This window comes from Aedes albopictus, chromosome 1 (assembly GCF_035046485.1).
Source record: "Aedes albopictus strain Foshan chromosome 1, AalbF5, whole genome shotgun sequence".
Lineage (NCBI taxonomy): Eukaryota > Metazoa > Arthropoda > Insecta > Diptera > Culicidae > Aedes > Aedes albopictus.
In genome coordinates this window covers 241,467,628-241,490,270 of record NC_085136.1, presented here as the reverse complement: position 1 = coordinate 241,490,270, position 22,643 = coordinate 241,467,628, and the positions used below count along the sequence as shown (strand labels likewise).

The following is a 22,643-nucleotide window of genomic DNA, read 5'->3' as shown; positions in this document are numbered from 1 at the left end:
AAAAAAAAAAAAATCGCGTAAAGTTTGCTACAAAAGCCATTTTTTAACTTATTTTTAGGGACCAAGGAGATACCCCTGACGTTTTTCTTTAAAAAGTAAATTTTCCCATGGTAAATCGAATAAAACTTTAAAATACAGTTTCCCCGATCGAGCTGAAATTGTGCATGGCTGATATGGGAACAAAATGGATCTCAAAAAGTATGCAGAAACAAGAAGATTATGATAAATTTTCGGATACTGATCGTAATTTGAAATAGTTCTCATAGTTTCCTGATTTGACCCGCAATATTGATGTCAACAAGTTTTTGTTGTAAGACAGGTTTGAAAGATTTACATGTCAACGAAAGTTCAGAACCAGATGGGATTCCACCGTTATTTCTGAAGATTCTGGAAAATAATTTACAGCACCATTATTTTGGCTTTTTTAAGCATGTCTCTTGAAACTGGAATGTTTGCGAATGAATGGATTTTTTTTTTCCTTATAGGGTAGAAGCAACAGTCTTGACCAGTCGGGTGTTTTGGCCAAGTACGATCTACAGTGCACAATGTGCACTGCACATTGGGCAAAATCAAACCCAAAGGTGGAAAAAATTAATAACTTTCTTAATAGAAGACCCTATGTGACCATCGATGGCTTATTCGAAAGCAAATTTTCTCAAGAATTGGTTGATGGAAGATTTATGTACGGCCAACTAACCTGAAGCGAGTTATAGAGCCCGTTTACCCCAGTTCTCCCTGAAATTTGAGAATTTTAGCTATTTTACGGCATTTGTTTTGTAAGATTTATGAACACATTTTTAAAACAATATAGGTATCTGAAATTTTTTTCATTTTTTTTTGTGTTACTTCTTATACCTAAGGCTTTCATATGCAGCTATGTTTTGGGTATTATATACACTACAAAAATATGAAAATGCGCTTATGTAGTTGACGATGTTTAAAAATTTACCATATTTTGCACATATACCTAATCTGCCAAACGTTTTCCACCAATAAAAGTGCATGACCTGAACGACAAATCCACTGGACCTACTTTTCATATGTAGCTTAGTAGGTCCTGTATAAAAATATTACATGAAGAGAGATTAAAAAAGTTGAAAACACTTGACACTTTTATTGATCAAAATATGATAAATTTCCAAATGATACTCTGAACAGATTTTTCATATTTTTTGTAGTGAATATAAAACCTTAAACGAAGCTGCATATGAAAGCCTTAGGTATAAGATGTAACACACAAAAAAATTTAAAAAGTTTCATCAAGTACTTATTGTGATATAACGTTCCAAAAATATGTTCAAAATCTTATAAGTTTTACATATAAAGTTTTATATGTTTTGACAAATCTCCTTAGTCATGCGAAGTGTTAAAAAATATAAGTGTTTAGTTTTGCATTGCTTGTACGGTAATAGTAGTTTACGCAACAAGGTGCAGAATGAGGATTTTTACAGCACGAGTCGTACATTTATCCAACGAGGCTTGCCGAGTTGGATAATTACGACGAGTGCCGGAAAAATCGAGTTCTGCACCGAGTTGCGTACAACGTTTTTTGCAATTTCATAAATTACCCTTAAGGATAGTTTCCAAAAAAACTTTTTCACCAAACTGCACACTGATGTTCATAGCCAATGCTTAGGAAAATCTGATCATAATAAGTTAAACTGTGCAGTTGTCACAATTTTTCAAAACTGCGTCCAGAAAGCATCAAAAAGTTGACCAAAATTGGAAATAGTGCTGTAATGATTCATTACGCAACGCAAATCAGTGCTGTAATAAACCATTACAGCACTGTTAATTTGGTGTGGGAAAGTAGGCCTTTTCCTGTCAGATTTGCGTGAGGTAAAACAGCCTATTACGATGAGAAATTGCAAAAAACATATTTTCGATCAGCCATGCATTTACTTAAATGGAGGTTTCAGTGTAGTATTTTATTGGTTTTGAAATGCATCACCCGCAATGCGCTGTGGCCTGAAATTCACTTTTACAATTATTTTTCCTTTCAATAATTTTAAATTAGCAAACGACGGTTTTAACAGAATAAAGATGGAAATAACTGAAAAATTGATCTTTGTACCGACTTTTCGAACCCTCTAAGCAGAATACTCTCTTTGTATGAGTGTGATCAGTTTCGTGCATTTTAATTCCGCCCTATTTTGCTTATCCTTTGACAATTACGCGTATTTCGACTACCACTTGTAATCTTCCTCAGTGTCAGTTATCCACGGAATTCTTCTGTGCGTCTGTTCGATTCGTAAGTAACTAGGTTCTAAGGATAAAAAATAACACTTAGAACATGATTCAATCATGATTTTAACGATTCAACTAAAAATCCGTTAAAGTGCATTCGTCCTAGATATGAAGTAAACAGTTTTTTTCTAATTCTGATCCTGGACAAAAAAAAAAACAATAATTTAACCCTTTGAAGCCGGAGGGGTTATATATGACCCCGGCGATGGAACCGAGTATAACAACCATGTTCGAGACCAGCGAGGTTGCGACAGCAGCGGCGAAACAATTCGGCTTCAAAGGGTTAAGTGATACATATTGTAGTTTATCTGGATGTTATTACAAAAAATATGTAACTGTTAAATGTTGTACGTAATATCAAATACTACCTGTAGTTACACTATATTTATCAACAGTTATTTATTTACCCGTGTTTAATATTCTTCCCTACTTCTGATATAATATATTCTATTTTTGAAATTTTTAGCCTGAAATTGAAATATGTTTTAAATTCATATTCAAATTTTATTCGTTATCATAACAAACAACAAAATTTAATTGATGTGGTTTGCAATATTTTAATAAAAATCATTGGATAAATACACCAATCCAAGCCCATATTAGCCATTTTCCCCGTTGTGCTCCGCCACAAATATAGGACTTTGACGAAAAAACGGTGAACGCAGCACTTTGCCTCTGCTGCTTATGTGCCAGCCACCGAGCCGCGAGTGAACGACCAACACTTGTGAAAATTCAAAGCCAGCCACACTCGCTGCTGTTGCCTTCTAAATATAATAAAGTCCGTCTACCTTGCTATCTACTGCGTTGTCGTCGTAGCAGCCCGTGTGCTCGTTTCATAAGCACAAAGAGCGCATACAGCAGACAGCCTGCTACGATTCGGAATTTTGCTAAGTGCCGGAAAAATCCGGGACTTGTCGAAATTTTTCGGGCCAAAAAGTAACCTGACCTCAAATGGCGCAGTTTTTGGCGAAACGAATTTTGGTGACATTTTCAGCAGAAAATTCCCTACCCAAGGCGAAATATTAATTTTCAAAGTTTTCCCCTTTGCTGCCTTTTGACGGCGACGTGGGACTTAGTCTCCGGACGCCATTTTCTCTTCGTACCTATATGTATGGCGAGCGCAGCACTTTGACTCTGGCACACATCGCAGCGACCGAGGCAAAGGCAAAGATGAAATTTTTCGCCTAAGTCCCAGACTGCTTCCGTGGGACTTAGCCTTGGTCGAGACTTGTCGGTCGTATAGCAGACCGTAATACAATTTTGTTCCAGAATTTTCCGAAACGCAATTAATTGCCACATTTGGTTCAAAAATCAAACCCATTAATCTACAAGTACTAACCTGCGAATTGGCCGTTTCCACCTCGACGCTCATTGTCCGATGGAACCGAGAGTTTCACCACAAAATCGGAATCAAAACTGTGCTCACAATCCCTACACCAGACGAACACGGAATGAAGCAGAAATTTTTACAAGTCCGAGAATCCACACACTGACTGACTGGCTGGCTGGCTGCCGACGACTCTACCTTTCTTTATCGCACCGACGGTGAACAATACAACCACAACAACGACGTTTCGAGCGATGTCAAAAACGAGAGCAGTGTGCCCCCTTACAAAAACACGCGACTTTCAATGCACGTTTTCACGGGTAAATTCACTTTTATCGTGAAAATCACGAACTTTATGCTATCGTTCACAGATTACCGCGTAAATTGCACGTAAAATTCACGCAAAACATGGACTTTTACCAATGCACAACACACAATGGATAGATGAAAGTACAGGCTGGCCAGACGACAGGCAGATCCTCCGCACCGAAGACGAAAGACGGCGGCGAAGTGCGACAGTGCGAAGTGCGAGCCGACGACGACTGACAGCTACGATAGGGTGACCATCCAGCCCAAGTGTTCGCGAGGGTTTGTGTCCGTGGATTGCGTTTTGGGCTTGCGTTTTTCTGTCAGTTCCATGCACGCTAAAAATTCAACTCATGAGCAATCAAGTGAGCAATGCATCGACTTTTCACAGAGAACAGACATCCAAACAGGGGGCGAAAAGCTCGGCACAAAGTATCCGACACACTTGTCGCTGTCGGCACATTATGGAAGCACGCTGGCATCAAATTGGCAACACTTGTCTTGGATGTTATTATTTTTCTACGCGATTAAATATTGTCAGACTTCTTGAAACGTAAACCACAGAGAACAGACGTTTAAGCACAGAGAACAGACGTCTATTTTTGCTTTCTGCCTTGTGTAAAACTTTGTAACGGTCATATCAGAGTATGTGGTTATGCTCCCGTTGCGTGGCGCTAGCGTCCCATCACTTACACTGCCGTGTTGTCATTTTTGTTTCCAGTGCTCGCCGTTTTTGGCCGTTTGGCGCTCGTGTCGCTTTGTGGGCTAATGTATTTTAACGATGAACACTGCCATCGTGGGGTCAAATCGACTTTATATGTGGGGCAGTCTCCGTTGGTGGCGTTAAGGTACACTTAAATCCTTTACACGCGATTTCGACGTATTTTTGTTCGAGCTTAAATGTCTGTTCTCTGTGGCTTAGCTTAGACTGACTGCACATATCTATGGTTGCTACTCCGTGATTGACTCGAACCAATGACAGTTGCACAATGAATCAACTGAATAATTGACTGGGAGTGGTCAACATTCTCACTGCGTACGCTTCAGAGGCTCTCTTTAACAGTACAATAACGGAGCCGGCCATGTCCTTGCAGTCAGGTTGGGAGAATGAAGGAATGTTAATAACAACCTTTGTTATGTGAAAGTTGGCGTTTACCGCACGTCTCCACCAAAGGCTGCAGGAAGGAGTGATTGTTAGTAGGGCAGGTTTCACTGATAAGTAATACAGTCGAACCTCCATGAGTCGATGTTCCTTGACTCGATATCGTCTCATGGAGGTATTTTTTTCCAAACTGAAAAATAATTTCTGGCTTACTATGATGATCCCCCCAAAAAGCTTCCCAAAGGATTTTTGTTCCACTTCATTTATTCATAAAAATATTGAGCTTTGCAAGGATTTCGCGACGATCGTGCAAATGTTCAATCTTTGACAGCACAATGTTCACACATCCAACAACAAAGGAAACAGTGCATAGACAAACCGATTAGTCGAAACACCACCCCAAAATGACGCTCCGTTACTGGAAAACTGTAGCAGCGACATCAACCAATGTATGCTGAAACCGGTGTGCATATTATGTGGTGGGACAATTTTGTTTGCCTGTGCGTCGTATTTGGCGCAAGATAGTCAATACAATAGAGTTAATAAACTAAATAAACACTTCGAAAATTTTTGGATTCAAATCATAGTCACGGAAACATATTCGCCCAATGCTAAAATGACTAAGTTTGGCCGACCATCAACTAGGTGGCGGTAGTGAGCAAACGTCAAACTCGAACAAAAACGATGTGAGCGCCACAGGTGGGTAGTTGGCAAGGTAGTTGGCCAACTATCAAATTTTGAAAAAGATCGTTTGTTCGGACCAGTTCTTGAAATAAAATTTCCACAGCAGTGTACTTTGTTACAACAGCTTGAAACTAAAATGTATTCTATTAATTACCGATTACAAAACTTATAATAATTTCCGACTTACATTTTATAGTGCGTTTCACCCCTTTCTCCTTTTCAGGTTGCGTTTCGCTGCACGGGACTCGCTTTGGAATCACTACAAATTACCATGAATAAATATCAACAAATTCAAAGCTTTTATTTACTTACAGCTATCTTCCGAAATACCTCACTCAAACACCGTATTCAAATTAACTATTAGAGCTACTTTTTTACTCTCCTCTTCAACTTGGAATTAGTTTTTTAGCTGCAAATCACAGTTAGCACTAGAATTCAATTTCTACTATTTGCAATGGCTACTATATGATACTGTTTACAAACTCTTCTTATTTATATTTACATTTATGCTCGTCCTGCCTGAATTCAGCCACCAAATTTTCACCTACCTTTCCTGCACCTAGTCGTCACAGCAGGGCGCTCGCTGCTGACGGGTTTTCGATGCTGGGTGGTGCGTACATACCCCCTCCCCGTAATTCTGGGGGGATCCTCCAGCAGCACCAGAGTTACGCTCTTGAACCTCCAGCACAGCCAGCTTCGCCACCGGACGCCTGAACTCCCCTTTGGCCGTCTTGACCAGTGCTTGCCGTACTCGTCCATCAGGGCCTGGGTACACCTCGCTGACCACGCCTCGCGTCCAACTCTTCCTCGCTCCTTCGTCCGCTATATACACCAGGTCGCCCTGGCTGATCGGTTGTACCTCTGCGTGCCACCTGGTACGCTGGTTGATTGCTGGCACGTACTCCGCTACCCATCGCTTCCACAGGCGGTCTGCCAGTGCCTGCGATCGTTTATAGAGGTCCCGCAACGCTTCACCCTCGTCTGTCTTCGGAACCCGCTCTACCGCCACCTCTGGACCTTTCACGAAGTGGTTCGGTGTCAACGCTTCGCTAGCCTCCGGACTAAGCCCGGCGTACGTCAACGGGCGAGAATTCACCAAGTCCTCCGCTTCTGCCAACGTAGTCAGCAGCACTTCATCCGTCAACCTTCTTCCGTCTTGGAGCACCGTCAGGGCTGCTTTCACGGATCGGACCAGCCGCTCCCAAACGCCTCCCATGTGGGGCGCGCTCGGCGGGTTGAAATTCCACCTTGTCCTCGCGTCAGTGAAAGCTTCGTCGCAGTCTCCTTCTATCTTCCGCACAATCTCCTTACTGGCTCCCTGAAAGTTCGTCCCGTTGTCTGAATAGAATTCGACCGGTTTGCCCCGCCGACACACAAAACGCCGGATCGCCATCAAACACGACTGCGCCGTCAAACTGTGAGCCACTTCCAGGTGAATCGCTCTCGTCGTCATGCACGTGAAGAGGCAGATCCACCGCTTTTCCGACCTACGCCCAACCGTAACTGTGACCGGACCGCAATAGTCCACCCCTGTGAAGCTGAACGGCCGCCAGCCAGGAGTGATCCGCGCCAACGGAAGGGGAGCCATCCTGGGAATCTTCGGCACGCACTTCTTCGTTCTGCACCACACGCAAGCCTTCGCCACCGCCTTCAACTCCGCTCGTAGATTCGGGATCCGGAAACGTTGCCGGACATCGTTGATCACTGTCTCCGCGTTTGCGTGAGCCGCCTGCTGGTGATAGAACTCAAGCAACTTCCGAGTGGTGGGATGCCGCTTCGGAAGAATCACCGGAAACCGCAATTCAAAAGGGAGAAATGAACCCTGAGCCGCTCTGCCTTCCATCCGGAGCACACCATCCGCGTCCAAAAACGGGCTATCGTTGTACAGGCTGCTACACTTTTCTATCGGCTGCCACTCGCCGCGTGGAACTTCACGGTTCTTCGCCAACGTCCTGATTTCTTCTCCGTAGACATCGGCCTGCGCCGACCGCCACAGGTACGTTTCCGCTCGCTGATACTCCTCTCGCTTCAGTGGGACTGTTATCGCTGGTATTGCCTTCTTCGCTGCGCTTCGCACTCTTGGTGGTGCCGGAACAGCCTCGATCGCCAGCCCTTTCCGCTTCCTGACGCAGTTAGATTTGAAACGGTACACGCATGCTACCGTCCGGACCAGCACTTTCCAACGGGAAATGCGGGACACGTCGACCATCGGCTCTTCTGCTGAAAGGTCGTGGAACAGATGGCATGCCCGAACCTCTTCTGGCGTGTTCGGCTCTACCACTTCCTGCTTCATCCATCGCTGTTCCGGCTGATAAAGGAATCTCGGACCTCGAAACCACGGTCCGTTCGAATCCAAACTGCTGCCGCTCTTCCACTTCGTCAAATCGTCGGCGATATTGTTCTTCGTGGAAATCCACCGCCACTCGCTGTGCTTCGTCAGGCTGAGAATCTCGCCGATCCGGAAAGCCACGAACGGTTTGTACCTACGCTGCTCCGAATGGATCCATGATACGACTGTTCTGGAATCTGACCAGATGAACCGCTGCTTGATTTCCAGCGAGTGCGCTTCCACGACGGTTTGCAGCAACCTTGCTCCGATCACCGCCGCCTGCAGCTCCAGCCTCGGGACGGACATCATCTTTAATGGAGCTACCTTCGACCTCGCCATCACCAGCGCGCAAACTGGCCCGTTTCCCGTGAGCACACGGAAGTATGCTGCTGCTCCATACGCATCTTGGCTGGCATCTACCAGCACGTGAAGCTGTACAGTGTTGTAATCCACTGACCTCGAACCTTGGAAGTAGAAACGGGGAATTTTCACGTTCTCGATCTCCGGGAGCCGAGCAATCCACCGATTCCACTTTTCGCAGCTTTCGTCGTCGATTGGTTGGTCCCAGTCGCTGCCACTACGCCACAGATCTTGGATCATCATTTTCCCGTGGATAACGAAGGTAGCCAGCATTCCTAGCGGATCGAACAGGCTCATAACGCTGCTCATCACCACTCTTTTTGTCGGTCGACGTTCGCCGGAGAAATACGGCGCCAGATCTTCCCGGAACTTGGCCAGGAACGTGAATTCGTCGCTGACTGGATTCCACACTATTCCCAGGACTCGCTCTAGATTTGACTCCTTGTTCTGAAGAATCTGAACGCTTTGATCAGGTGCACGCTCGCCGATGCCTTCCAGAAATGCGCCCGAATTGGACACCCAGTTCCGGATCTCGAATCCGCCTTTGGAATGGACGAACTTCACCTCTTGGGCCCGCTTCACCGCTTCTTCGACCGTGTCCGTGCTATCGAAATAGTCGTCCACGTAATGGTTTTCCACAATCGCTTCGGCCGCTTCCGGAAACTGTCCGGCATACTCTTCTGCGTTCCGGTTCTTGATGTATTGCGCCGTACACGGAGAGCTTGTCGCGCCGAACATCGTCACGTCTATGATGTAGACCTCCATCTTCTCTGACTCACTTCCACGGAACACAAACCGCGCTCTCTTGTCTGCGTCTCGCACTCGAACTTGGAGGTACATTTCCTTGATGTCGCCGCCGAAGCCTACTACTCGCTCACGGAATTTCGCTAGGACGTTGGGGAGCGGAGTTAACATGTCCGGTCCCTTCAGCAGTTGTGAGTTCAGCGATACTCCGTTGACCGCCGCTGCTGCGTCCCACACCAGACGCACTTTTCCCGGCTTCTTTGGATGCACCACCACGCTGATCGGCAGGTACCACACTTCGTTCGGCTCGAACCGCCTCAGTTCGGCCTCTGTCGCTACGTGAATGTAGCCTTTCGCTGCATAATCGTTGATCAGCTCGCTCACCTTCTTGCGCAGCTGGTCGTCTTTCGCTAGCCGCCTCTCCAGACAGCGGAATCGTTTCGCCGCCATCGAATAACTGTCGGGAAAACGCACCTTGTCCTCCTTCCACAATAGCCCCGTCTCAAAACGGTCGCCAACTCGTACGGTCGTACTGTTGAGGATCGCCTTCGCTCGCTTGTCTTCTTCGGATTCCGGCAGTAGCGCCACGGAAATCACCGACTCTTCCATGGTGTAGTGGCTTCGCAACATGTCGTGCAACTCTTGATTCGTCACCGTTTCGCAATCATGGTGACCAACAATGCCGGGCTCGTTCCGGCTTGCACACGTCGGCCCGTAGATCGTCCAGCCTAGCTTAGATCGGACGGCGATCGGTTCGTCAGACTTGCCGATCCTGGATTCCAAAGGAGCGTATAGATGGATGTCCTTGAGGCCGATGAGGATTTGCGGAACTCCACGTGAGAATTCTGTTACTGGAAGTCCTCGCAGGTGGGAATGTCCTCCGATGACCTCTGCCATGGAGACCGTTTGCTGCGGCAACTTTAAACTGTCCACCGTATGGGCGGCTTTGATGCGAAAGCGTTGCGTCGATCCTCTTGCCGATACAAAGAGCTCCACCCTTTGGGACTGCTTCTCCACTCTGGATACACCCGCTGTCCAGGTCACTCGGAGCGGTTGCGTTACGCCTTGGACTTGCAGCGCGATCGCCAGCGACTTTTCCAGTAGCGTGTATGACGACCCCTCATCCAGGAACGCAATCGTGTCCACGCTGAGCTTCCCGTTGTACAACGTGATCGGTATCATTCGAAAAATCACCGACTGCCGATGTAGGTGCACGTTGCAGTTAGTGCTAACACTCTGCTCGATATGCAGCAGCGGATTGTGGCGTTCGTTGCACTGGTTCACGTTGCACCGCATGTTGAGCTTGCAGCGTGCACTTCCGTGCTCGTTGAGGCACAGATAGCAGAGCCTCCATTTCCGTACCGCCTCCCATCTTTCTGGCAACCTCATCCTCTTGAAGCTCTCGCAGTTCCGGATACGATGATCGCAGCGGCCGCAGATCCTGCAGGGCTTCTTCTCCCGATTCGGAGCCTGGTTGGCGACTCCGCTGGCTTCGGCACTATGCGTGTGCAGAAATCCTTCTTGCTCCTTTCTTCCCTTCTTCTTCCGGAACGCTTGATCCGATGCGATGGACGCCGACTCGCAATACGGAGTGATCTCGCTAGCATCCTTGACAATCCTCGAGAGAAAGTTGGATAATGTCCGGAGCGTCACGAGCTGGGCCTTCCTCCGATACCGCACCCATTCCAGCTGCGTACTGGCCGGCAACTTCTCCGTCAACTCCTGGATGAGCATCGGGTTGATGAGATGCGCAGTCAGACCTGTCGCCTCCAAATGATCGGTTAGCTGCTGCACGACGACACCGAACTGGATGAACGATGCCAACTTGTCCGCTCTTGGAGACGGAGCCTTCCGCACATTCGACAGCAGCATGTTCAGCAACTGCTCAGGCCTGCCGTACAGCATCCGCAAGGTTTTGATGATTTGCGGTACTGCACTCGGAAGTAGGAGCCTGCTTCTTACCGCTTCTAGTGCTTGACCCTTCAAACACTCTTGAAGTCGCGCCAGATTCTCGACGTTCGAAAACCCGCAAGCCGTTGTGGACGTCTCGTAGGCGCTGATAAACATCGGCCATTCCTCGAGCCGCCCCGTGAATGTCGGAAGCTTCTTTGACAGAAACTGCCGAGCGGAGAGTTGGGCCTTCGTTGGACCACGCACCATTACCTCGGATTGCATTCCGAAGTCTTCTTCCTGCGACGAACTCTCTTCTTCCGACTCCGAATCCGATTCTTCGGACTCCTCTTCACTTGGTTCGCTGGCTTGGTACGAGCGTAGAGCGACGTCTTCTTCGAACTGTGGCCTCTTCTTCTTCTTCTGCACCTCCGGGTGGCCGAGCGGAGTTTTCTTGTGGCTCACCGCTGGGAGCGAGGTTATGTCCTGCAGGACGGGTGGTGCAATTCCAGATGCCTTCGGTGTGGAGAACTTGCTGAAGGCTCCACGGTAATCCTCGCGGTCTGCTTTGGCCGGTTTAGCTAGTTTCCGGTCCGATTTGCCCGACTTTCTCTTCTCAGGCTCCTCTTTTTCCGGCTCTTCCATCCCCGACTTCGCTTGCTTGGACTTCCTACCTTCCTTGACTCCTCCTTTTTCGCCTCCGGATGCTCCATCTTCCTCCAGTTCCGCTACCTCTTCCCTCGCCGAATCGAGCTTCACTTTCTCCAGCCTTTTCTGCACCTGCTTCAGCACTTCGTCGCGCTTCTTCCGGTGCGCTTCTTCTTCGGCCGCTTGTAGCTCCATTTGCTCCTTCTCGTACGCCAACTCCATTTCGCGCCTTTCTCTTTCCGCTTCCTGCCGCAGCAGAAACAGCTTCTTCTGGTGTTCCAGCCGCTTCCTGTGTAGGATCGTTTGCAGTTCCATGGCCTGTCTCTCCTTCTCCATCTCCTTCTCGAGTTTCTCGCACTCCTCTTCCAGGCCGGGAGGCCCCTCTTTGTCCGCCGATCGCCGCAGACACTCTTCACAGGACCACGAAACATCCCTCACTTCAGCCGAAACACCGGCGCACCCGAAATGGTACCAACGCTGGCAATGGTCACAAAACACCATCTCACTTTCGTCATCATCCGGACGACGACATCCCGCGCAGTTAAATCCCGTCTTTTCCGGGTCTTGAATTGATCGCGACATTATAAAATTTTCAAGAATATGTTCGGACCAGTTCTTGAAATAAAATTTCCACAGCAGTGTACTTTGTTACAACAGCTTGAAACTAAAATGTATTCTATTAATTACCGATTACAAAACTTATAATAATTTCCGACTTACATTTTATAGTGCGTTTCACCCCTTTCTCCTTTTCAGGTTGCGTTTCGCTGCACGGGACTCGCTTTGGAATCACTACAAATTACCATGAATAAATATCAACAAATTCAAAGCTTTTATTTACTTACAGCTATCTTCCGAAATACCTCACTCAAACACCGTATTCAAATTAACTATTAGAGCTACTTTTTTACTCTCCTCTTCAACTTGGAATTAGTTTTTTAGCTGCAAATCACAGTTAGCACTAGAATTCAATTTCTACTATTTGCAATGGCTACTATATGATACTGTTTACAAACTCTTCTTATTTATATTTACATTTATGCTCGTCCTGCCTGAATTCAGCCACCAAATTTTCACCTACCTTTCCTGCACCTAGTCGTCACAGCAGGGCGCTCGCTGCTGACGGGTTTTCGATGCTGGGTGGTGCGTACATCGTTAAATCAAAGTACGATGGGAATTATCAGAGTGTTACGTCTGTTTGTTTGTGCTAAAACTAAACGTATCTCATCGCGTTCCAAAAATTGTGTCAAAATTTACTGAATTATAGCAGAAAAGTGCCCAAAATAAGACCCCTGCCGAGATGCTTCCCTAGCCAATTAAAAATCTTTTTTTTTTTATGAAATTGTGTACAAATTCCATGAGAATCGGTTCAAAATTGATTGCAAAACACGATAGATTTAAGAAAAATCTGATTTCAAAAGGCGGCTAATAAATGTGATAACAATAGAAATGCATAATCATAGGTTCAATGTTCTATTTCAATAAAATGCGCTATAAACATGAATTGAATATACAGTATAACATAAATAAGTCCATTCAAATTGTAACTTTTGAAAACAATAAAGGTTAAAAAACAAAACAAAAACTTACTCATTCAGGTCAATAAACTCGAACCCACATCCATACACGAACAGACTGCGCGTTTCCGGCATCAACTCTAGTCCCTTGACGTCTGCAACGCACGTCTTGAATTGCTTCTGCACGACCATCTTCTTCCATCCGGCGAAATCCGTCAGCATGACGCGTTGATCCACTCCAGCACTCCACAGTGCACTATCCCCAGCGAACTTCACACCCGTAACCTGTCCTACGTGCAGATCGGCACCTATCACGGTACACTGCCGGAAGAACGAAATCGTACCGTTGCCAAGAGCGGAGATTTGAAATCTCGTAACAATTACCCTCTGATCGTCTCCACCGGTACCGATTAGAAAGTGTCCTCCGGCGTTGGCGAGTGGCATCAGATCGAACCCATTGATACCGCTATCGTGATGTTTTAGTTTGTAGAAAGGCTCGCTCGGATCAGAAGGATTCCAGAAACAAACGTTACCATCGGTAGCCATCGTCAGAAGAATATTTTTTGAAGTTTCCAATGTTAATTTCGTCATGTGCAGAATGCACCTTCCATAGTGTATTTCCCGGAGCAACTGGACTGTGCAGTTATTTGGTTCTCGTGATACTGCGAACTGTCTCAGGAACCCATCGGAACAACCGATGAAGAGGTCCGACTCAATCTGAACCGCACACATAAATCTGGTTTCCGGGTCGAATGATGCCGTTCGGTTTGTTCGCCACCGCGACCGATCACTGTCGCTGGAATGGAGCATGTAAGAAAGTTCCTGCTTGGTTCGGTTTGGATGTGCCGGATCCAGAGATGTGATGCATAACTGAGCACGACCTCCTGCGGAAAGAACCAGCACTTTGTTCGAGTCCGATGGGTGATCGATAAGCTGGATGGTTTTGATACTGGAGATGTGGCAGTCCAGGTGCTTCCGAGGTTGTTCCAGTAAAGCACCAATTTCCGAACAAAATCTGTTTATCCGAAGCACGTTATCCTCTCCGCCGGAAACGAAGAGCACCGTTCCACTATGCCTAAGCACTTTCACTACATTACATGCTTTCGTGTGCCAGCAAAGCCGTGGCACTTTTAGCAAGCTGGTCGATTCCTCGTCTTTAAGGAAATTGTTCAACGTGACGAGCTTGAGCCGTTTATGCTGGATGAACACGAAGCGGCAACTGCTGCCATCGGAAAACAGGAAGTCCCAATAACGATGGCCTCCGCCACAGTCCACCTAGAATTGAGAATAAACATGTATTTTTTTAAATATAGTAGCTAATAGTGTCATGAGTTAAAGATCTTTTATTTTAATAACTCTTGAACGTTTACTGATACCACATGTCTGCAGAGAACAGACATTTTCAGCTCGAACAAAAATGCCGATGACCAATATGTGGAAGATTAAGGTATTGTATTTTACTGATTTATTGTTTCTTCTGGAGATTATAATGTTTTTTTTTTAATATCTACTAAACTATCGTAACGAATCAAAGCTGAACTCTTTTGGAAATTAAGAACCTTTTCTAGGACTAATCTAGAATTTTCTTAATGATTTCTTTCATTTTTTTTCCAATGAAACATAATGGAAACTCGTCCGAAGATCGTTTGAAAATGTCTACATAATGTCTTCCACGTCAAACTAGAGTTCTTTCAATGATTAATCATTAATTTTGTCTGTGCTTATTAGCAATTTTGGATTATCCTGAATCTATAATGTCAATAGGACAGATCGGTGAAGTACTAGATTTGTAGTAATGAGCTGAATTTTAGTATGGTGAGAAGGTCGATTCTCCGTTTCTGCAATGAAATGGTGCAAAAAGCGTGGGTATTATGATTCCTTGCCTAATTTGATGCTGTTTGAGTAAAACTTTGGGCAACAGTGTTGTTGTTTTCTCCATTTCTTGCAACATAAACAACATAGTTATCCAAAGTTTTGCTCAAACAGCATCAAATTAGGCAAGAAATCATAATACCCACGCTTTTTGCACCATTTCATTGCAGAAACGGAGAATTGACCTTCTCACCATACTAAAATTCAGCTCATTACTTTAATTCTAGTACTACACCGAACGTGCCCCATTGACGTATTCCCCGAAGGGTCTGTGGAGACACCCTAGCCATCGTATTGGGGTTTTTGGACAACCCTGACATTACTGTCAGTTTGTTGATATCGCGTGCGGAGCGAACGAACGTAATAAAACGAATAAGCGACGAGAGAAACACTTACAGGTCCTTGGAAGAGTTTCTCGTAAAAGCCTTGAAAATATCACTGGAAGAAACCCTCGAGGTGTCCCTCAAGAGTTTCTAAAGGGAATCCCTGGAGAAATGTTTGAAGATTTTTGTTTGGAGGTATTTGCGGAGAACCCTCAAATGATGGAATTCTTGGAAAACCCCTCTTGGACGAATAACTGTAATTAAATATCTGGAGGAATTTTTAATAAGCAATCCCTAGAGGAATTTGTGGTGCATTTTATAGAGAAATTCCTGAAGGATCTCCTGGAGAACCTGAAAGAGGTTCTAGCATAAAAGTACTTTTATGTTTAAAGTAAGTCACAGTTACACAGTTCTTGAACGAATACATATATGGATGGATTCCTGAATAAATCTGTGAATGAACTCCTTAAAGATTTCTCGGAGATAATTGTGAAAGAATTCTTGGATGACTTCTTGTAGAATTTCCTGGCTTTTGTATTCCTCAAAAATTATCTTCTTAGAATTCCAATATAAATCGCTAGAGGAATTCCTCAATGAATGAAATGAATCCTTCAAGTAATTCAAACAATTTTCAGGTAATTCTGCAAACATTCTTGGGTGGAAAAGACGATGGACGGATTTCTGAAAATTCTGACCTCTGAATAAATTTTGAATAGATCCCGAGAGAATTTCTGAAGGAATCACTACAGGAATTCCTGGGGCAATCCCTAACAGAGCTCCCGGGGCAATCCCTGGAGAAATTCCTGGAGAAATGCCTAGAGGGATTCCTGCAGGTATGTCTGGATTAAACTCTGTTGGAATCCCTAGAAGAATTTCTAAAAGCATACCTGGAGCAATCCATGGATGAATCCTTGAGCAATTCTGGGAGGCATCACTGGAAAAATTTTCTTGAGAAATTCCTTAAGGAATTTACAAACAAATTTCTAGAGGAATCTTTGGATAAATTTCTGGTCGAATTCCTAGAAGAATCTCTAGAGGAATTTCTTCAGAATTTCTCTCTGAAGAAATCGCTGAAGCAACTCCTAGAGGAATCTCTAGAGGAAATCCTGGAGGAACTTCTGGACCAATTTCTGGCGGGATTGCTGAAGATATTTTTGAAGGGATTTCTGAAAATATGCCTGGAGGAATTCCTGAAGAAATCGCTAGAAGAATTTTTGGAGGAATCCCTGGAAGAATTTTAGAAGAAATAATTGGAGGATTTTCTGGAGGCATCGCAGAAATTGGGTTCTTTAGGGGTATCCGGATTATTTCAGATTCGGATTCTCCGCCCAAAAATTAGTCGAAATCCAAAATTTCATAATTTTTGGAATCCGGGAACTATTTTTAAAATGCATTTAAAGTTTGTATGGGAAAATTTTTTTGTTCGGGTCGAACTGTCATTTTATCAATTGAACTGTCATTCTATCCACGAAAATGCCTGGAGCAATCCCTGAATGAATTCATAGATGAATTCTTGGTGGACTCTCTAGAGGAATTCTCGGAAGGACCTCTGGAAGAATTTCCGGAGCAATTTCTAGAGGAATTCCTAGAGAAATCCCTGGAACAACTTCTGGATGAATCCGTGGAATTCCTGGAGGAATTCCAAGAGCAATTCCTGGCGGACTTCCTGGAGGAATTTCTGCACGAATTCCTGGAGCAAATCCTGGAAGAATCCCTGGATAAATTCCTGCAAGATTCCCTAGAGGAATTCTGGGAGGAATCCCTAGAGAAATTTTTGAAAAAGCCTCTTGAGGAATTCCTGAAGGAATTTCTGGTGAAATTTCCAGAGGATTCTCTAGAGGAATCCCTGTGGAGGATACACTGGAAGAATTCCTGGAGGAATCCCTGAAAAATTCCTGGTGGATTCCCTGACATAATTTCTGGAGGAATCCCTGGAAGATTTCCTGGATAAATTCTTGGAGGAATTTCTAAAGAAATACCTGAGGTAATTCTTGATGAAATTTCTTTAGGAACTTCAGGAAGAACTCTTGGAGAAACTCTTGGATGAATACCTGGAATAATTCCTGAATAAATTCGGGGAGGAATTCCTGGGAGAATTTCTGAAGGAATCCCTGGAGGATTTCCTGGAAATATTGACGTAGTAAATTCTGAAGGAATGCCTGCATGTACCCCTAAATAGATTCTTGAAGAAATGCATAGATGAACCCCTGGGGAAATTCCTGGAGACATGTCAGTATGAACATAGAGAACAGACGTTTAAGCTCGAACAAAAATACGTCGAAATCGTGTGTAAAGAATTCAAGTGTACCTCAACGCCATCAACAGAGACTGTCCCACTTATAAACTCGATTTGACCACACGATGGCAGTGTTCATCGTTAAAACACACTAGCCCACAAAGCGATACGAGCGCTCAAATGTCAAAAACGGTGAACACTAGAAACAAAAATTACAACACGAGAGTGTAAGCGCCATGCAACGGGAACATAACCACATACTCTGATATGGCCGTTACAAAGTTTTGCACAAGGCAGAAAGCAAAGATAGACGTCTGTTCTCTGTGGTATGAATTCCTGGAGGAATCCCTAGAGGAATTTCTGGAGAAATCCCTGCATAAATTCGATGAGGATTCCCTGGGGAAACCGAAGAGAAAATCCGTGGAGGAGTTCCTTGAGGGTTTCCTTGAAGAATCGCTAGAGCACTATTTCAGGATGAATCTCGGGAGGAATCCGTTGAGGAATTCCTAGAGGAATCACAGGAAGAATTCCTGAAGAAATAAAAGGAGCAATTCCTGAGGGAATACCAGGAGGAGTTTTTGAAGAAATCCCAGAAGGTACTAAAGAAATCGCTGAAATTCCTGATGAAGTTCTGAAGGATTTCTAAAAAAATCGTAGAGGGACTCTTGGAAGAATCCCTGAAGAAACTCCAGGATGAATTTCGGAAGCAATCCCAAGAGGAATTCCTCAGGGAATCTCTAAACAGTTCCTGGAAGAAGTCTTGGATTAATTTCTGGTGAAGTTTCTATATATAAGAATTCCAGTAGAAATTCCTAAAGGCATCCCAAGAAGAGTTCTTGGAGGTATTTTTAAAATAATCCCTGAACTTGATCCTGAAAGAATCACAGAAGGAATTCCCGGGTGAATCCTTGGAAGAATTTTCAAAGAGAAATCCGTGAAGCAGATTCTTAGGGAATCTCAGTAGAGCTTTCTAAGCGAATTCATGGAAGAATTTCTGTAGATCCCTGAATAAAAACAAAGCTGAAGAAATCAGTGCCTGCAGTTATTTCTTGACGAATTGTTGAAGGAATACTGGATGGACTGCTGAAGGGATTTTTGTTCAAAATTTATAAGCAATTCCTGGATTAATTTGCGAATGATCTCTTGTGATATTTTGTGAAAAAAAAAAACAAAAATAATCTGGAAGACATTCCTGTAGAAATACTTCGAATAATTCCAGATGGAATTTTTGGAGCAATCTCTGGCGCAATTCTGGAAGGAGTATATGCAGAAATCCCTGAAGAAATCCATGAAGGAATACTTGCAGAAATACATTAAAATATCTCTGAATAAATTCCTAAAAAAAATTGATTCGAACTGGTTACTTACCTCGAGCAGCACACCCTGCTGGTCCTCCCGCGTTACAGTGAAATGCGAATCATTGAACCCTGCTACCAGCAGGCCCCGGGTCGCCTCCGTCTTCGTCGTAGTAATGAGCCTTTCAATCCAACTGATGATCGTTTTCCGCCCCTCGTACAGCTGCAGGCGGCGTTCGGTCCGATCCAGGAAGATTGATTTGATGTGGCCATCGTGGCCGGTTGTTAAAAGGAAGAATCCCTGCGGGGTTTCTTCTTCGAGACGTATGTGCGTAATGCCGAGCTTCCCGTGTAGGAATGGTAGTTTGAAGATGGGATCTACCTGGTGGGTGTCGAATAGGTACAGGTTTCCGTTGCGGTCCGCTAGAAGAAGGTGTGTCGGGGCTAAGTGGAATGCACATGTTAGCCATCGTTCGCTGGACTTGGGGATACGATGGCAGGACTTGAGCGTGTCAACGTTTTGATCGTAGATCAAACATCGTCCGTTATTGTCGCAAATCACTAGATCGGTGCTGGTGTTGCAGATGTGCAACGATCGAACTATGCTAAACTGTATGCTGTCTTCTTCCTGAACGAAGTCAGGATGGTTGAAGTCCAATTCAATGTGGTTGATCAGATAACTGCTAGAAGACGTATCTCCGAAATTGGACAACTTTTGAGCCTTTGGTGGGGAGCCGTTGGATTCCTCTAGGGCGTAGATGTTGAGCCATCGATTCCCCGCAACGAAAACTCGATTACTAGACACTTCTAGGATGCTACATTTGAACTCAAGGCGGTCAAGCATTACCGGACTTCCTAGATCTCGTATCAGAAGTATTTGGTTTCGATTCGTTACTGCAACGATTGATTCGTCTTGACAGAACTTCACCTTCGCGGGGTGTTCATCCATCAAATCTGGCGTTACGTCTTGGACCTCCTGAAGATCTTGATTCCGTTCTAAAAACCTCCTGATCCCGAGTTTCGACACATTTCCATTACTAGCGCACACAAACACGGTCATCGTGGCCTCGTCGTAATCCAAGTTCCACAAGGTAGCCCCATCTTCCATCCTTTGCTTGTGGATGCAATTTCCTAATTCATCCCACAGGCACAGATTCGAATCTTCCCCTATGGACACGACCCAATTGACGTCATTTGCTCTAATGATTCGACTCTGGAACACCCTAGCTGTGTGACCGAAGCAATAGCTCAGCTCTTTCAGTTCCATTCCGGAATCACCTTCCAGCATCTTCCAGAACTTCACTGACCTATCATCGGAGGTGGTCGTCAGAAAGCCTCTCTGCAAATCGCACTCAATCGAGAAAATTACCCCGTTGTGTGCCGAAGCGCTGTACAGGATCTGACCCTTTTCAGTCCCACTTGGCCTCCAAATGACCAGCAGTCCCAAGGCCGTTCCGCTGAAACACAACGCGTCCTCCCAGCACGTCCCAACGATTTGCGAACAGTATAGCGTCGATCCGTCCTCACAGGCACACGTCTCGGAAGCAGACCAGTTGCCCATGTAATCTTGTTGAAAGCGGACGGCCACACCGTGCCCCGTTATCAAACAGGCCTCGTCCTTCCCGAGCAATTTCATCGTGCTGATCCAATCATTTAGGCGTCGGCGGGCGTGTGTCAGGAGTGCCATTTCTTTCGGGCAGTACAACAAATCCTCCCGATGGTTGAACAGGTGGATTGGACATGGCTCGGAAAACGTGTTATCCTGAAAATCCGAGGAACTATGGTTATAAAAATACTTTGAAATCACCGCCGATTATTAGATACTTACGTCTCCGAGAACGACCGAATATGCCTCGCGACCCGCGTGAAGTACTATGAGCCAGGCGTCCTCGGACCCGGACACGTGCCTTCTCCAATCGATGCCATGGATTTTATCGACCAAGCGCGGCAGGCAACGCGCCGGCAGGCGCTCGGTCCGACCGTCCGACGTCAGGCGTAACAGGAACAGCTGATTTCCGATGGCTGGTTGTGGAAGGATTCTTTTTTTTTTTAATTTTCAACTTAATAAGAGGAAATCATACTTACCCAAAAGCAGTTTCTCACTGGTAAGCACCCGTAAGCAAGTAGCATCTGTTTGAACTTGCATTTTGTGGTATTTTTACAAGAAGCATTCGATAAAAGTCCGTGTAAATAAATAAGAAACGTGCAAACTTTTGTTACGGCCGGCAAAAACAAAACACGCGTTTTGCAAGTGCTGTTGGTAAATAAAAGGAAAACAAAAACAGTAGTCAAAACACTGTAACTGACAGCATAAAGAATGCACTCTGATAAAATTCTACTCGCAGCTAAATACAGTAGGGTTCCGATTTTCACAACACTCCATTGCACGGTAATGTCAGGGTTCATTCACAAATATCATAACGCCAAAATTGGACTGTTGTGACACCCACCCACCCCTCCGTAACATTGTTCGTATGGGAAGAAAAATTATTTGTTCGGGCTGTAACACCACGAAGGACACCCACCCACCCCCTCCAGCGTTATGACATTTGTGAACAAGCCCTCAAGAAATTGCCAAGTAAATTGCCAGGGGGTGGGTAACTCCAGAGAAAATAGGTAAAGAAGCGAATAGTGTCGAGCCAAAAATACCTTATCGAACCGTCAAACTGGTATCCTAATGAACAAAATCAACAATCCTTGACGATTGCCGCAAAAATGAAGATAAGTATTGCACTCATTTCAAACAAATTTTCACCAAAGTTTCCAAATATTATGGATAACAGTGCAAACAACATTGATTTCTTGAATTAATGAAAATTGGGTTCTTTAGGGGTATCCAGATTATTTAATAATCAGATTCTGGAGCTCGATTTGAATAGGTCGTATGTGCTTTTGTCGATTTAAAACTCGATCAGTTGAATTCGCTTATTATAGCGAAAGCAGTTGAAATTGAGCAAAGTTGATACATACAGTAGAATCCTCACAAAACAAGCTTTCTGTTCCATCATTAAAAGTTTGCAAAATATCTGCCATATTGCTACAATGACTAAAATAAACTGATCGAATTTTATATCGACAAAAGCACGACCTATTCAAATCGAGCTCCAGGATTCTCCGCCCAAAAATTAGTCGAAATCCAAAATTTCATAATTTTTGGAGTCCGGGAACTATTTTTAAAATGCATTTAAAGTTTGTATGGGAAAATTTTTTTGTTCGGGTCGAACTGTCATTTTAACGATTGAACTGTCATTCTATCCACGAAAATCAAAACTGTTATGTTAATTTAACCATCAAAACAAAGGTATTGAAATCCAATAAAATCAAGTTATACTCAGAAAAAATGAGCTCTTTCGATAAGGCTATAGAAAACAGCAATATTTTATTCACTAAACAACCCAATTGTTCCATTTTGGAACATCAGTTTGATAATTCCTAGAACAACAGTATAAAAAGTTTTCAAATGCAGTATGCGAGATAGGCACTACCTTCGATGGGTGGATTAATCTGCTTTGCGACAGTTGCCAGCATCCGAGCAATGAAATCAAAACAGAAAAAGTGATGCCGTTCAGGCTGCTGTTCACTCTTCGCTTCTCTACCTATTTTCTCTGGGTAACTCGGCACACTTGGTTTTGTGCCAATCGTGCCGGTGATGTGCTGAAGTGTGCCGGCTTGCTGTCAGTTAAGCTGTCAGTTGATTCAGTACATTTTTTTTTGTATATGGCAACCTTTCTCCACAGACGAACAGACGTAACAATCTTCAAAA

General features: G+C 44.6%; 3 protein-coding genes across 4 annotated transcripts in view; all 3 read right to left on the bottom strand.

Annotated features, from left to right (window-relative positions):
- LOC109419814 (DNA topoisomerase 1) overlaps positions 1-4,086 on the bottom strand; it is a 30,681-nt gene extending 26,595 nt beyond the window's left edge. Inside the window, exon 1 of the mRNA XM_062846506.1 lies at positions 3,587-4,086. Within this exon, the coding sequence (XP_062702490.1) occupies positions 3,587-3,619 (33 nt within the window). The 5' untranslated portion in view covers positions 3,620-4,086. The remainder of the gene's footprint in view (positions 1-3,586) is intronic.
- Positions 4,087-5,728: 1,642 nt separating this feature from the next.
- On the bottom strand, positions 5,729-12,872 carry LOC134285536 (uncharacterized). Of its 2 annotated transcripts, none has more exons than XR_009996459.1 (2): positions 5,979-12,872; positions 5,729-5,925 (listed from the first exon to the last, which is right to left on the bottom strand). XR_009996459.1 is itself a non-coding variant. In XM_062846505.1 (2 exons), exon 2 carries the CDS (start codon positions 12,217-12,219, stop codon positions 6,226-6,228), a length of 5,994 nt encoding a protein of 1,997 aa, XP_062702489.1. In that variant the 5' UTR covers positions 12,220-12,429; positions 12,483-12,872; the 3' UTR covers positions 5,729-6,225. The 2 variants fall into 2 exon arrangements, 1 of the variants encoding a protein (XP_062702489.1); XM_062846505.1 differs by having other exon boundaries at positions 5,729-12,429; positions 12,483-12,872.
- A 225-nt stretch (positions 12,873-13,097) lies between these two features.
- On the bottom strand, positions 13,098-21,235 carry LOC109425314 (tRNA (34-2'-O)-methyltransferase regulator WDR6). The gene is made up of 4 exons (XM_019700551.3): positions 20,966-21,235; positions 20,709-20,902; positions 18,954-20,642; positions 13,098-14,429 (listed from the first exon to the last, which is right to left on the bottom strand). Exons 1-4 carry the CDS (start codon positions 21,024-21,026, stop codon positions 13,224-13,226), a joined length of 3,150 nt encoding a protein of 1,049 aa, XP_019556096.3. The 5' UTR covers positions 21,027-21,235; the 3' UTR covers positions 13,098-13,223.
- Between the last annotated feature and the right edge of the window lie 1,408 nt (positions 21,236-22,643).

Coding starts and splice junctions, on each gene's coding strand:
- LOC134285536 (XM_062846505.1), bottom strand. CDS start 12,219: ATGTCGCGATCAATTCAAGACCCGGAAAAGACGGGATTTAACTGCGCG.
- LOC109425314 (XM_019700551.3), bottom strand. CDS start 21,026: ATGCAAGTTCAAACAGATGCTACTTGCTTACGGGTGCTTACCAGTGAG. Junction 20,903..20,965: donor CAGTGAGAAACTGCTTTTGG/GTAAGTATGATT, acceptor TTCCACAACCAG/CCATCGGAAATCAGCTGTTC. Junction 14,430..18,953: donor AGCAGGGTGTGCTGCTCGAG/GTAAGTAACCAG, acceptor TCTCAATTCTAG/GTGGACTGTGGCGGAGGCCA.